General features: G+C 52.1%; 5 protein-coding genes across 5 annotated transcripts; 2 read left to right on the top strand and 3 right to left on the bottom strand.

Annotated features, from left to right (window-relative positions):
- Positions 1 to 649: 649 nt before the first annotated feature.
- AYO21_05401 (hypothetical protein) lies at positions 650 to 2,398 on the bottom strand (the record flags this gene model as incomplete). The annotated part of the gene is made up of 1 exon (XM_022655370.1): positions 650 to 2,398. The coding sequence occupies one exon, from the start codon at positions 2,396 to 2,398 to the stop codon at positions 650 to 652; it is 1,749 nt and encodes a 582-aa protein (XP_022512262.1).
- Positions 2,399 to 3,245: 847 nt separating this feature from the next.
- On the top strand, positions 3,246 to 4,190 carry AYO21_05400 (hypothetical protein; the record flags this gene model as incomplete). The annotated part of the gene is made up of 1 exon (XM_022655369.1): positions 3,246 to 4,190. The coding sequence occupies one exon, from the start codon at positions 3,246 to 3,248 to the stop codon at positions 4,188 to 4,190; it is 945 nt and encodes a 314-aa protein (XP_022512261.1).
- A 928-nt stretch (positions 4,191 to 5,118) lies between these two features.
- Positions 5,119 to 7,383, top strand: AYO21_05399 (hypothetical protein; the record flags this gene model as incomplete). Its single annotated transcript, XM_022655368.1, has 1 exon — positions 5,119 to 7,383. The coding sequence occupies one exon, from the start codon at positions 5,119 to 5,121 to the stop codon at positions 7,381 to 7,383; it is 2,265 nt and encodes a 754-aa protein (XP_022512260.1).
- A 733-nt stretch (positions 7,384 to 8,116) lies between these two features.
- Positions 8,117 to 9,319, bottom strand: AYO21_05398 (hypothetical protein; the record flags this gene model as incomplete). The annotated part of the gene is made up of 3 exons (XM_022655367.1): positions 8,117 to 8,766; positions 8,881 to 9,093; positions 9,154 to 9,319. 3 exons carry the CDS (start codon positions 9,317 to 9,319, stop codon positions 8,117 to 8,119), a joined length of 1,029 nt encoding a protein of 342 aa, XP_022512259.1.
- A 1,191-nt stretch (positions 9,320 to 10,510) lies between these two features.
- Positions 10,511 to 12,552, bottom strand: AYO21_05397 (hypothetical protein; the record flags this gene model as incomplete). Its single annotated transcript, XM_022655366.1, has 5 exons — positions 10,511 to 10,857; positions 10,904 to 11,327; positions 11,373 to 11,558; positions 11,612 to 12,399; positions 12,453 to 12,552. 5 exons carry the CDS (start codon positions 12,550 to 12,552, stop codon positions 10,511 to 10,513), a joined length of 1,845 nt encoding a protein of 614 aa, XP_022512258.1.
- Positions 12,553 to 12,906: the final 354 nt, after the last annotated feature.

Genomic DNA, 12,906 nt, shown 5'->3' with positions numbered 1-12,906 from the left:
TTCTTCTTCAGGAGAACGTGAGAACACGACAGGGAGAAGAGAGCCTCGACCACATCAAGGATGAAGGCCAATGGCTCCTCACTCACCTCTTCGGTTATTTTGCTATCAAATTCGGGGGCGAGGGAAAAGATGGGTGGGAAATTCAGTCCGGTATTCATTCATTAGGGGATCTTTCTGGTACTGTCATGACTTTAATGAGATCAAATGATTAGCGACGATCGAGTTCATTTGTCGGGATATTTCTTTCTTCTCTATCTCAGTGTCCCCTGCCCCATCCAGGTGCTTGTCGTTGTATCGCTGATGAACAACAATGAATGACCAGCAACAAGTATCTTCTCTTGACGCCCCCATTGTTGTGCAACCAACCCACAGCCGTGTAGTATACGACATACTCCATACAAAAGCCCAGCTCTGTCCCGTTTCCCCCCAAATCCAGGACGCCCAACGCTGGATAACGTGCAGAGAAACGCAGAGAAACTCAGAGGAGACAAGACAGACAGATGGAAGGACGCCCCAGCACCACACCACCAGTCGAGTCGACTGCATTCGATTGCTCCGTCGTAAGAAAGGAAAAGCCATGCTAGGAAAAACAAGGATCGACGGGTAACGGGTAGTGAGAGAGTCGACAGCCGTCGTGATCGTAATGGTTTCATAAAGTCTTGACTCTCATCCACTCGCCCGTCCCGACTCCCAGGTTCAGCCCGTTGCGCGCCCACCACTCTCTGACTTCTCCTTCGCCGCCGCCGCCGACCGCGTCTTCCATGGCCTCCTCAATATCGCACGTCTTGTACTCGACTCTCAGGCCCGTCTTGCGACTGATCTCCTTCCACCATTGCAGGACGCCGGCATGGCCATTCTTTGTTGCCCCGACGAGGACTTGGTTGTCGAAAATCATCTTGCTCCCTTTGAAGCGGTACCACAACTCGAGCACGGGGACGTGGCCATGTTGGGATGCAAGCCGCGCGACACCGTCTTCGTGTGCATACGGGATCCCCGACGTTTCCCACCACTCAATCGAATTAGTCCGACCACTCTGCGCTGCTAAGAGGATGCTCTTGCCGACCTTGAGCGGCATTTCACGATCGGTGCCCGCCAATTTCAGGGAATTTTCCTTCCACCATTCAAGCACCTCGACGTGCCCTTTGGCGCTAGCTGATTCCAGTGCCTTTTCTGTGTATGTGAGTTTCAAGCCCGAATTGAGCCACCAATCCAGCACCTCGACGAATCCGGCGCGCGAAGCACCGTCCAGTGCTTCAGGACCGTATTCCTTCTTGATCACGGCAGGACAATCTTTCCACCACTGCAAGATCGTCGGGGAGTTGTAGATCAAAGACGCTTTGTGCGGCAGAAGCGCCAACCCAAAAGACGTCCAGAATATGTCTTTTTGATGAAGAGCCAGGTATGTGAGGAGGTCAGTCATAGAAAAGCGAAAGATGAGCCGGGTCGCAATTGGTGAGAGGGTAGTTGGAGGGTTCGAGGAGGCTTTGGTGGTGAAATATTTTTGGATTTGGGATATAGGTTGTGTGAGGATGGTGTATTCGAGCGAGGGGGACTTGGATGATCCTGGCGATGGAATGAGCGTCTCCCACTCGTGAGGCACAGGTAGGTGTGTGAAGATTCCTAGGGCGGTGGCGAGTTCCCAGTCACCTAGTGAATCCAGAATCATGGTCCAAATCTCGCTGGGCAGTCGAGGCTTGGTAGAAGCAGATTTGGCGAGTGGGAGATCTGGAATGGTCGAGTTTGTCTTGAGATAAGTGGCCCGAAGGACTGATTGAGCTTCGCTCTCGATAGCTTCGATCATCTCCGCCGGTCCAGCCCATTGCCAGCGGAATTCTGGGTTGACGTCTCCATCCAAAGAGTTTGCTCCTGACTGAGCCAGGCTGGTACCATTCTCTGAGTACTCAAAGATGGCCGGAGACAGAACACGGACCCAGTCCCATTTTCTCCGCAATTCGTACAACTGCCTGTTCCAGATGGGATGTCTGTATTGGTCTCTGCTCAACTCCGGTAACAGGTCGATTCTTTTTGACACATCCCAGCATCTCAACACATGTAGAAGGACATCGGTAGTGAAGCCGCTTAGCATGAAGCAAATCATGCCAGCATCGATAGCGAGAAACATGAAATCAGCCCATCTCGCCAGACGGTGGCCTAACATCATAACCTCGTTGCGGTGTGGATCTTGGGGCTTGTTCTCTATCCATTGTACATTGTCCAAACTGACCCCCGGGGCCATATGCTGTTGAAATTCCGACTTTGAGAGTTCCGATATTACTCGCAGGTTTAGGTTGGGGTTGTGGAGGAGGTAGGGCAGCAGTTCTGGCCCTATTCTTTGGCTCACGTAGAGAAGAGCGTTGACCCGCCGACGAACCGGGCGAGGTTGTACTGGGCGTTCCATGGTCCGAGACAGTCGCGAGGTTTGTCGAGTTTCGACGGACGGAGGGGTGGTAGGACAAACGCGCAGTTTTGCCAGAGGGTGTTATAAGTCTAGTGTTCTGATCATTGGTGGCGAAAATGGTTTATCGGGATCGTGGCGGTGGGAGGGCTTCACGATAAGCGGCAATGTAACCCGGCGAGATGCGGAATAATTTGATGGGAAAGAGGCTTGAGATTCGAGTACTGTGGACTGGATGTGACTTGAGGGAGTCTTTATCTTTCTTCGCAGAACCTGAGAAGGAAATGAATGTGATAATAAGTGGTTTGACATTCGTCAATTCAACGCAGACAGTAGGGGAAAAATCATGGGAAGAGGGGAAATTCAACTATGGCCGATCAGACCGTATGTGTGACCGCATTATTGGAGCCATGTGGCATGCTAGGGGCCACTTGATAGGCGGCTACCAGACCCGGCCCTGGTTCCTGTTATGTAAGTCAGCATTGGCAGCCTCTGGAAAGCCTCTGGCGACGGATGGGCAGCGGGCTGGCCTCCCCTCAAGGCTTCTGGGGGTGGCCACCTCCACTAATCATAATACCTACAAGTGGTACAAGGGGTTACTACTCTAACCATTCACATCACCATCAACACCACACTATCCATCGCCCATCATGGCCATCTCCGGAAACTCTATCCCTTCAGCCTGATGGAGGCACCCAGGCAGGACACTCACATCTCCTTCATTACCCTCTAGCTTTCGCCCTGAAACTGATACTTGCTACCAACAGAAGTTGAACAGGATCGAGACACCCTCTGACACCGAGAGAACTCTGTCGTCCTCACGGTCATGAGTTATCTGTCATCCGCCAATATGCCCCTCACCGACGTTGCTTCTTTTGTGCAACACCTCCAGTCATCCACACGCATTGTTGCTCTCTTGGGGGCTGGTCTATCCGCCTCCAGCGGTCTGCCTACGTTCCGTGGTGCAGGAGGACTATGGCGCACCTACGATGCCACCATGCTAGCCACCCCGGAAGCGTTTCAGCAAGATCCTGGTTTATCATGGCAGTTTTATTCTTACCGTCGTCACATGGCCCTCAATGCCAAACCAAACAGAGCTCACCTTGCATTGGCAGAGTTGGCCCGTCGCAATCCCAACTTCATCACCCTCAGCCAGAACGTGGACGGTCTCAGCCCTCGCGCTGGCCATCCTGCTAGCCAACTCAAACTCATCCATGGCAATCTGTTTGATGTCAAATGCTGGGACGAAGATGGCTGTGGTTATTTTCGCAAAAATGACTTTACAGACCCCATCGTCCCAGCTCTGGCCCTGCCACCAGAAGCCCAAGACGAACAGCTAAAGGCAGCCATCAACCAAAAGAAACATGCTCTCCTTCGAGGTGCTGACATCTCAAATGTTGATGTGGATATTCCTGCGCTCAAGCGTGAAGATCTTCCGCAATGCCCGTCGTGCAAGAAGAACCTACTTCGCCCAGGGGTGGTTTGGTTCGGCGAGTCACTTCCCGAAGACGTGATGCGCGATGTAAACGAATACTTTCAACAGCCTGGGAAGATTGACCTCATGCTAGTGATTGGAACCAGTGCAAAAGTATACCCAGCTGCCGGCTACACAAACATTGCCAGAGCCAAGGGTGCTCGAGTTGCGGTCATCAACATGGACCGCAGCGACGCACAAGAGCTCACAAGGCATGATTGGTTCTTCGAGGGAGACGCAGCCGTTATTGTACCCGAGATATTGAAGAGCGTGATTGGAGAGGTTGGGGAATTTGAGGAAACGAAGGGACCAGTGTTATGAATGCTGGAGTCGTAGACGGTGAGTCGGACGACGACAATACGAGCCGCATGTAACTCAACATACGATATCAAAGTCGTCGAGGGGCAGGCAACAGCGAACAAAACATCTCACCAGGGACAAGATTTCACCGTGCATTGAATTCGGCCAGCCCAGAACCATAGGCGCTTGCAGGCAGCATATTTGCGACTTTGGCCCGCGCCCTGGCTCGCTAGTTCGCGTATGCTTTGGCCGGAGAATTGTTGCACATATCAATACGAATGGAGTGTCAGGAGACGACAAAGACTCTATTCTAGTGCCGGCTTGGACCCGATTGCCTTGGCGGTTCTTTTGATGCTTTGTGGATCATTTGTGCTGAGGGTACGATTCCGACGACTGGGGGCCAAAACCATGCACCACAAGTCCATCACAGCCACAGCTCAAAGGTTCGTCTCGATCTTGGATGTCCTATCAAAGCCATCGACCCTTGGGCTCCAAGAGCCCTACGGCTGAGACCAGGCGAATCCCCTCGATCTGCCAATCATCCCCGAATATTGCTGTTCTACCTAGATATGCTTTCTTCAGGCAGTCTTCCCTTCCATCTCATTCGCTCTCGCCTTGCACAAGGCAACCAGCAGCCACTCGGACTATTCGAAGGCTACAACCCAGCCTAGGATGTTATGGCTTTCGGTGTGTGCGCTCTCTGACACACACTACATGCTCTGCTGCGAAACCAAACTATGCCTCTTGGTATCCCTAGAGGTTTTGTTGTAAGTTGTCTCTTTGAGAGCCAAGCCCGGGCTGGAAAAGAACGATCTCTTCATGGTATGTACCATAATATCCCTTTTCACCCTCATGGTCGTGCCCATACGCTCGATCCACGATCGGACTGCTCGTGAGGGTATCTGGGGAGCGCATCAGAAACACTCGCCCAAGTTGTCGATTTACTACCATGGCTTCTACGAATCCTTTCTGGTCATTTGCCACCCCGTTCACGGACGGCATGCCCCACGCGCATTCGAGACGACTGAGCTCTGTCCTAGACCATGACAGTCACATACGGATGTCTTCCTCTGATGGAGCTCGAATCAATACCCAAACAACACCCGACTCGGCATGGTCCCAGGCGTCATTCGAGGAAGTGGACTTTACCTACAATCCCTCCAAAAGCAAGAATACGGCGCGCTTGGATGATGCTGCCTCTATCCGGTCTGGGAGTTGGCCTCGTCGGTCGGGCAATTGGCCCCTGACTGAAAAATACTATGCACTCTCATCTGCAGCACATGATCTAAGATGCCCAAGATGGACGCTCTGGAAAGCTGTTCTTCTTCCTACCTCGACCATCATCCTGCCAATGGCCCTCCTTGTTGCTGGACTTTTAGCGCTCATCTTCGGCTACCGGGTTAGATCCGAAGACAGCTTGTTTGAAGAAGTGTCCAACTCTCACGCCTTAAGTGACCGGGCTGTTGTCTTGGTCAATTATTCAGCAACCCGGATCGCATTTGTCGCTTCATGGGCATCGACGCTTGCCCCTCTCCTTGCTAGCTTCATCATGAACCTGTCCAGCTTCCAGTCTGCCCTCCTCATGTATATCTCCTCCACAAGCCCGCAGCAACAGGACCTCCCAACCCCATATCAGTACACGCTCCTTGTTGGCCTTTGTTTGGCCTCAATTGGCAGACTGGGAAGATACTTCTCCTACGCGAAAGAGGATGGAGTCATCATTCCTCCAGCCCTCCGGCGCGCTGCGCAGACTCTAACATTGACCCTTGTCCTTGCCTGCATCGTCTTCGGTGCTGACACTGCCCTTCACTACACAACTTCAACCATCAACTTCGACCAAATATCTGTCTCACCTCTGTCCCATTCCTACGGGTACGGCCTATCGTCGACTTGTCTTGCCCTCAACCGCAGCGACAACTTCGGGCTACCATGCTCCCGTAACGGACAACTCGCCGCGGCGGATTACAACGCCTACGTTGCAAGCCAGAACGAGATCTTCTATCTTCAGCATGGCATATCCAATGTCAGTGAAGTTCGTCTCGTCGATATACCATCCGACAAACCAGCAAACGCCACGTCATCCGGCGCCGCCAAGGTGGCTCTTCTCATCCCTCGAAGCACTGGTTTGTCTCCTTTCCGTGACTTCCAAGCATACACAACTGGTGTAATCACGACTTGCGAACCCATTAGCAACCTCTGCAATTGGACAAGCGGTGGTCCGGGAAATTACTACAGCCAATTCAACTGCAGCGAGAACTTTTGGGGAGTGCTAGGAAAGTCCCCCAATGTCAGTGACACCGGCATGCTCGTCGACGATAGTTCTGTGCCACCTTTGGGGTTCAAGCGCGGTGCGGCCTTGCAATACTCATTCTTCATGGACAAAGGACTGAGCATCAACTATGACTCGTCTGGCAGCCTGGGACCGTTTGTGCCCGACTCGGAGCTCATCAACCCTGTATATGTCGGGGTCGCTGCACGTTTTCAGTCCACTGCCCAACGGGCTGGTGTGAATATGTCCTCCGATCCAGGTATCTATCAGGGTCCCACGCCTTACCTTGACTTCACACTTCGATGCAAGTACACTACGTATCTCGTCGACTACAACTGGGTCAACTCTTCGGCCAAAGTAAATTCGCTGACTCCTTCCCCAAATGGCACAATTGCGGAGGTTTTCCACGGGTACAACATCTACGGCAGTTATGACAGCTTTGACAATGATCTCCAGGACTCGATGCTCGCGGCAGCACTACAGTCCACCCTGCAGCAGCTTGCTGATACGTTTGCAAACAGCTATTCGTCGCGCGTGATGAGTGTCATTGGCCCATTCCTCTCCTCCCGTGCCAATCTGCAAGAACAGACTCGTACGCCGTTGCTTGTGGCCAAAGTCCCCAAAGCGCCGCTGGCGATCCTCATCGCGGGGTGCTTGTGCTATATCGTCTTTGGTATCGTCAGTGCGACACTGGCATACGGCGCGTTGAGGGCCGTGGATGTACGGGACCTGGCGTTTCGATTCAGCCTGCCGGCCCTGGGGCTACACGCTTTCCGAGACGACAACACTGAAAGGGACGCCGTGGACGTGGACACAATCCGAACAGTGGACGGGGTCGAAGAGGAGCGGAGAGTATTCAACGAGACGAAAATAACGCGCGAAACCATGAGAGTCGCGGTCGAAGGCGAGCCCAGGACCGGCTTCGTCTTGAAGAGCCTGGTCTAGAAACACGAGGCCCATTCACGATCTCTATGAAAAGACGGAAACCGAATTTTCTTGCTGGCAAGATCTTTTCGGCACCCCCCTTCCGGTACGTGTGTGTGTGTGTGTGTGTGTGTGTGTATGCGCCGTGCGAGGGGGGTTGGAGACAAAGAGTGCTATATTCATTTCGAACTTAGACCTTCACATCTAGACAATTTTTTTTTCCCTTTCCTCTCGAGAGAGGTATTGTGAGGTGTTTTAGACTGTTACTGTATAGTATTATACGCGTCGAATGTACATGATATGATCTGCTCTGCTCTGCTCTGCTCTGATCTGATCTGGATATCCAATCATTTATGCTTGAGCCTGCTATGCGGACACATTTTGTGTGTGTGTGTGTGTCTTCGCGCGCGAGAAAGGAGGCCGATATGTAGAGTAAAAAAGGCTAATAACGAAGACAGGGAGGTGGAAGAGTGATGACCGCTAATAAGTAAGTAAGTGATTTGATGACTCTTATCCGTGGTAACTCGACACGCTCGAGGTTCTCTGCCAGCAGACGAGAAGAAGCCTGGTAAAAAGAGGTGGGATGGTAGGTAGGTAAGTCCCATACTAAAGATCGACCTTGTATTTCGTTCCCCTACCTGTTAGTCAGTCCATTCTCTATAGCTCCCTGGATAGGTAGGTAGATAGGTGAGTGTTCCAGCCAGCCAGCTGGCCATACATGCAAGCTACGTAGCCTTTTCATTCATTCATTCATTCATTTCTCTTTCTCTCCTTCATCCACCCCCGTGAGGACAGGGAGACCTTCTTCCAGCGGCGTCAAAAAGTCCTTGTTTACATTCACGGCTCCCACTCGCGCTCCACCTCGGACACCAATCCTGTTCATGAAGCCCGCGCCGAGTAGGATCTGCTCTTCCTCCAATAGGCGCGACCCGTCAACGACGACAAACGTGTGGGCCAGCGCCTGCTTGGTCTCCTTGGGCCCGACCGTGACGCCTAGCGTGATTTCGAACGTCTTGGTGTCGTCGCTGTACGTGACTTCGTTGACTCGCTTCAACCCACGCACGAGATTCATGGTGATGAAACTGTCAAAGACTGTCAGGTTGATGGCGGCTAGCACCGAGACCGGATCTCCAGACGTGGTTGCCGTGACCATCGCAAGGACGTCGTGCAGTTTCTTCGGGGGCTCGCTGACGCGGGAGTCGGAGCCCGGGGTCGTGCAGCAGATTGCTTGGATGTATGCTGGGCAGGTCGGGGCACAGTAACACGGGCAGGCTTCAGGGTGCTTTGGGCGGCCCCAGAAATGCTCTTGAACAGGGAAGATCCGGTCGAGAAGGTTCTTCTGCATGTCATCGTCGACAAGGTGAGCTCGTTCCGAACGAATCGCGCCTTCTCCTGGTCCTGGTTCTGGAGAAGCAGAGGCAGGTGTAAAGCAGCAGATGATTTGAACATTTCTCGGGCACCAGGACTCGCAATGGCAAGGACAGCCGAGTGGTGGACGGGGAAGAGGACGTCCAATACCGGGAAAGATCGGACGAGAGATGAATGTATCAGGAGAGCCAAAATTCCTGTCAGTGGTCGCCGGTGAAGTGTCAAGCGCACAACATCTCGGGTTACACCCAGGGGCACAAGTCAGGCATCTCGGTGAGCAGTCTGCATTGGCCGGGGCGTAATCGTCGACGATATCGTGCCATTTGAACCCGTTTTCCCACTTTTCCTTCCAATCGAAGTGATCTGCGATAAATTCTGGTCAGTAACATGGTCGCCAGTGGAGGATCCGAGAGACTCTCATACCCAGTAGAGACTTGTACTTCTGGACTTTGGCAGGGTCAAGGGCTGTGGCTCCAGCCGCGTTGGGAACAACATGCTGTGATGAATTAGCTGCATCGGCAGCAGCGAGAACTGTGTCGAACACAAGGAAGCATGTAGCAACGGTAGTCAGTATCCTAGTCAGCGCCATCACGACTCACGGACGTTCTAGCGGCTGAGGCAAGAATGAGGAGGAATTGGAGCAAAGGAAATGGGAGACGACAATGCAAGCGATATGGCCTTGTCATTCTTATATGATCCTGACTTATGTATCACCGCCTGAGCTGCCAGCTAAAAGCGATAGCCATTTGACGGAGTCGAGGCGTGGCTTTCGACAGCTTCGAAAAGGGCTGGAACGTATCGAGCTTGCAGAGGGGCTTCTAGCCACTGTGCCACCTTACTCTGTCGGGCTGCATAGATTTCTCACATGCAAACGATTGGCACCATAACATCGAGAAGGCCCCCTGGGCGAAAAGAGGTGCCAAGGGCCTAGGTTTGGGGGCTGAACTGTGCTTTTGGTGCTGGGTGCCTGTTTGCCTGTCAAACGTTGTCATTGCGAATTCGCCAATAATACAAGTAAGGCCGCCCAGCAAAAAGGAGGCACATGGCTGGCTGGTTCGTAAGGCGCAGTGTCTAGCCACACGCGAGCTTCGACTAGTCCTAAGCGCAAGCATCTGAAACGAGAACCATCCTCCTCTGCTGAGTATTTCTCAAGGACATGAAGACTCGGGGTTGAGGACTTGCGCCCAGAAACAGGATGGACCAACAAACAGTTCTTTGGCGAGGGTGGTAAGAAGGCATCGCAGCTGGTTAGGGATGCACACGGTGATATTTCTCGTATTTCTCGCAGGCTTTGGACCAATCTTCCGACCCGTCGGGATTCTGCTCGCCGCAGTCTTCAGGGGTTTCAACTTGGCAACTAGCCAGGAGAAAAGATGGCTACCTCTAGTGTTCAAAAAGGGTCAGGGGGGTTAATCAGGGTCACACGGCTGCTCCTCTGCCTGAATCCTGCGAGAGTTTTGGGACAATGTTATTCGCGATCAAAGGGACAGGGAAGACAGGACGCTCGTCAGTGGATGGTGGTGGTCTGTTGAAGCATGCTGGGAACATGGAGATAGAGATGAGAGAGCGAACAACATGAGAAGACATGTCAGTGCCTGCGGTGGTGCCAAGACAAATCCCTCCTGCACCAGCTAGAATAGCGTAAATCACCACGCCATGTCCTTCCCAAATACCCGGGTATCGTAGCGTCATAGAGTCATGGTTCCCATCATGACGGGCGTAAATGATGATGATAGGGTGGAAAGATAGAGGACAACCATACGATGTGCGAAGTGGAACACTAGCAGACAGTCGCGGCTCGTCGGTAACGGTCCCTTGAAAGCCCCAGATATTTGGCATTCCGCAATCTGTTCTCCAGGTAAAATCGCTCTGTAATTGTGAGGGTGTCAACTTCTTCAACGGATTTTAGTGGTAAAGTAGATCTCGGTTGCGACTTGAGAGGATGTGCCAGCAGGAAGCAGCAGAGGACAACCACCATGCTCAGCCCAGCAACCAGTAGTTTCTTGCCGGAGATATTGAAAGCGCAAGTCAATATTATGGCTTGACATCTCTTGCTGAGGTACTGCAAAGCAATGCTGATTTTGTCGTAATGCTCTTCAATCAAGGATATGAGGCTTTCGAGAAACACTGAAAATAGTTAGCACTTCGAAGAGGTATGGAACGGGACACATACCGTAGAGAGTCATCAGTATGTACGAATATGTTCGTGGCTTCCAGAACGACAACAGTAAAGCTGGCATGGCAAAAAGCCCCAATAATCTCAAATGAAGGTGCTCCACGATCCGGGATGGTATTGTGATGACGGCAAAAAGTGAGCTGAGAATGGCGGAAGCAGCTTCAACACGCGTCAACGCTTGATTGACTCTGTCAAGCTTGCCGGACACTCTTCCGGCCGCGGTGGTTGCAGCGTCAAGTTGAGAAGCTAGGGAAGTCGAAAAATGTTTCATTTGTTCGCCCAAAGCAAGGTTAGCCCTCTGGGCCATAGACAGCTCACCGCTGAGTTGCAGATGATGCTTCACGCTCGCCAACTGGGTCGACTGTATACCAGAAATCTCATCGAGTCCGCCCTTCAGACGATGAAGAAGTTTGTTGACATCCTGTCGCTGTTAGTCTATGACTCCCCCTGTGTAGGACTCACAAACCTGGGCTATTCCACCCGCCTGTATAGTTTCGAGCGCCCTTGTGGTGGCAAGGGCAAGCTCATGGGCAATGCTCATCTCTTGCAATTGGGCCGCGGCAGCTTCAGCATGCTGCTCACCAGTGGTTGCAATTGCCGTGTGCAACAGTTCTCGAAGTTTGACAAAATCAGCAAACACATCTCCCAGAGTCTGTGATGACGAATCAGTGGCTCGTCCAGCACCCATGGTTGAATACAACTTACCTCCTGGGTCTGGGTCACGTCCTCCTGCGTACTAGCTATCCGTCGCTGCAGAGTCGTAAATGCGTTATGCATGCCTTCTTTTGCCATATTCATAGTGTCGTGAAAAGTGTTAAGCTCATGTTTGTGTTGTGCCTGGCGTTCTTCTCGACTTTTCCGCTCAAGTTTGCTCACGTACGCAATTTCTTCCTGCTGCTGCTTCAGGAAAGCCAGCCACTGAGATTGGGTCGAACCAAGTGCAGCACGAAGCTCGGGAAGGAGTTCTGCCAGCTTCTGGTAGGACTGAAGCGCTTCCAATCTGGACGACTCGATAGTAGTGGCTTGACACAAAGTATTGGCATCTTGTCTGTTGTTACTATAGCTCGTCCAGTAGTAATGTTCTGTGATCAACGCTTCAAGACAGGAAGCCAGTATTTTGCTATTGACGACGTCAATCTCGTGGTCAAGCCGTTGAGGGATTTCAAGAATTGGTTTGCAAGCAGGGGGGATTGCTGCTCTTCCTTCACCCGTTTCGCATACTGCCACTCTGACTGCGTATACCGATTGAGCCCTCTCTAGTAATTCGTGTTTCCCTTGTTGTCGACCCATGTTTGCGCCAATCGTCTTACAAGTCACAAGCAAGTGGCCTGCCGCGGCTTGATGGCAGGTCGACTGGGTGGCGAGATTGTCGACCACTCGCATAGCCTTTTCAAATACCGGGTCGTTGTCAGGTTCTCTCAATATCAACAAATCGGTGAGGCTGGATTGGAGGTCATCCTGAGCTCTTCGAAGGATAGGCCATTTTAGATCCGCTGAAGGAGTTAGGGCATGAAGATGTCCTTTGCTCTTGAAAGACTACACTCACCTTTGAGGAATTTCGCTTGGGTGTTGCCAGCAAAAGCGATGGCCACGGCAACCCAGATATAAGTAGACCAGAGTACATGAAAGCGTCCGGAGAAGAACATTGTTGCGATCATAATAGTGCGAGCCGTTATCACCGTGCGGCGAAGGAAGAAACAAAGAGAGATTGCGACCAAAGCTGATGAGCGGCGTGCGTAAGTAGTAACGAGTGGGAAAAGAGACAGCTGTAGGGTGTCTATGGTCGAGTGAACAAACCCACGCTTAGTAGCACGGATAACTCGATGGTATTCGTGGTTATGCGTGAAGCGAGGCGTAGTATGTAGTGTTTACTTCAAAGATCAAGCCGAGATAAGACCTGGCGATCGTGTCAACGCAAGCTCACCTTCTGGAATCACGCTGTGTAGACGGTAATGATCTGATCTGGACGGCAGCTACATGCGCTGCAGACCAGAGACTGA

This window comes from Fonsecaea monophora, assembly GCF_001642475.1.
Source record: "Fonsecaea monophora strain CBS 269.37 chromosome Unknown Scaff34, whole genome shotgun sequence".
Taxonomy (NCBI): Eukaryota; Fungi; Ascomycota; class Eurotiomycetes; order Chaetothyriales; family Herpotrichiellaceae; genus Fonsecaea; species Fonsecaea monophora.
The sequence above is the reverse complement of the archived record's forward strand: the minus strand, read 5'-3'. Positions and strand labels throughout refer to the sequence as shown.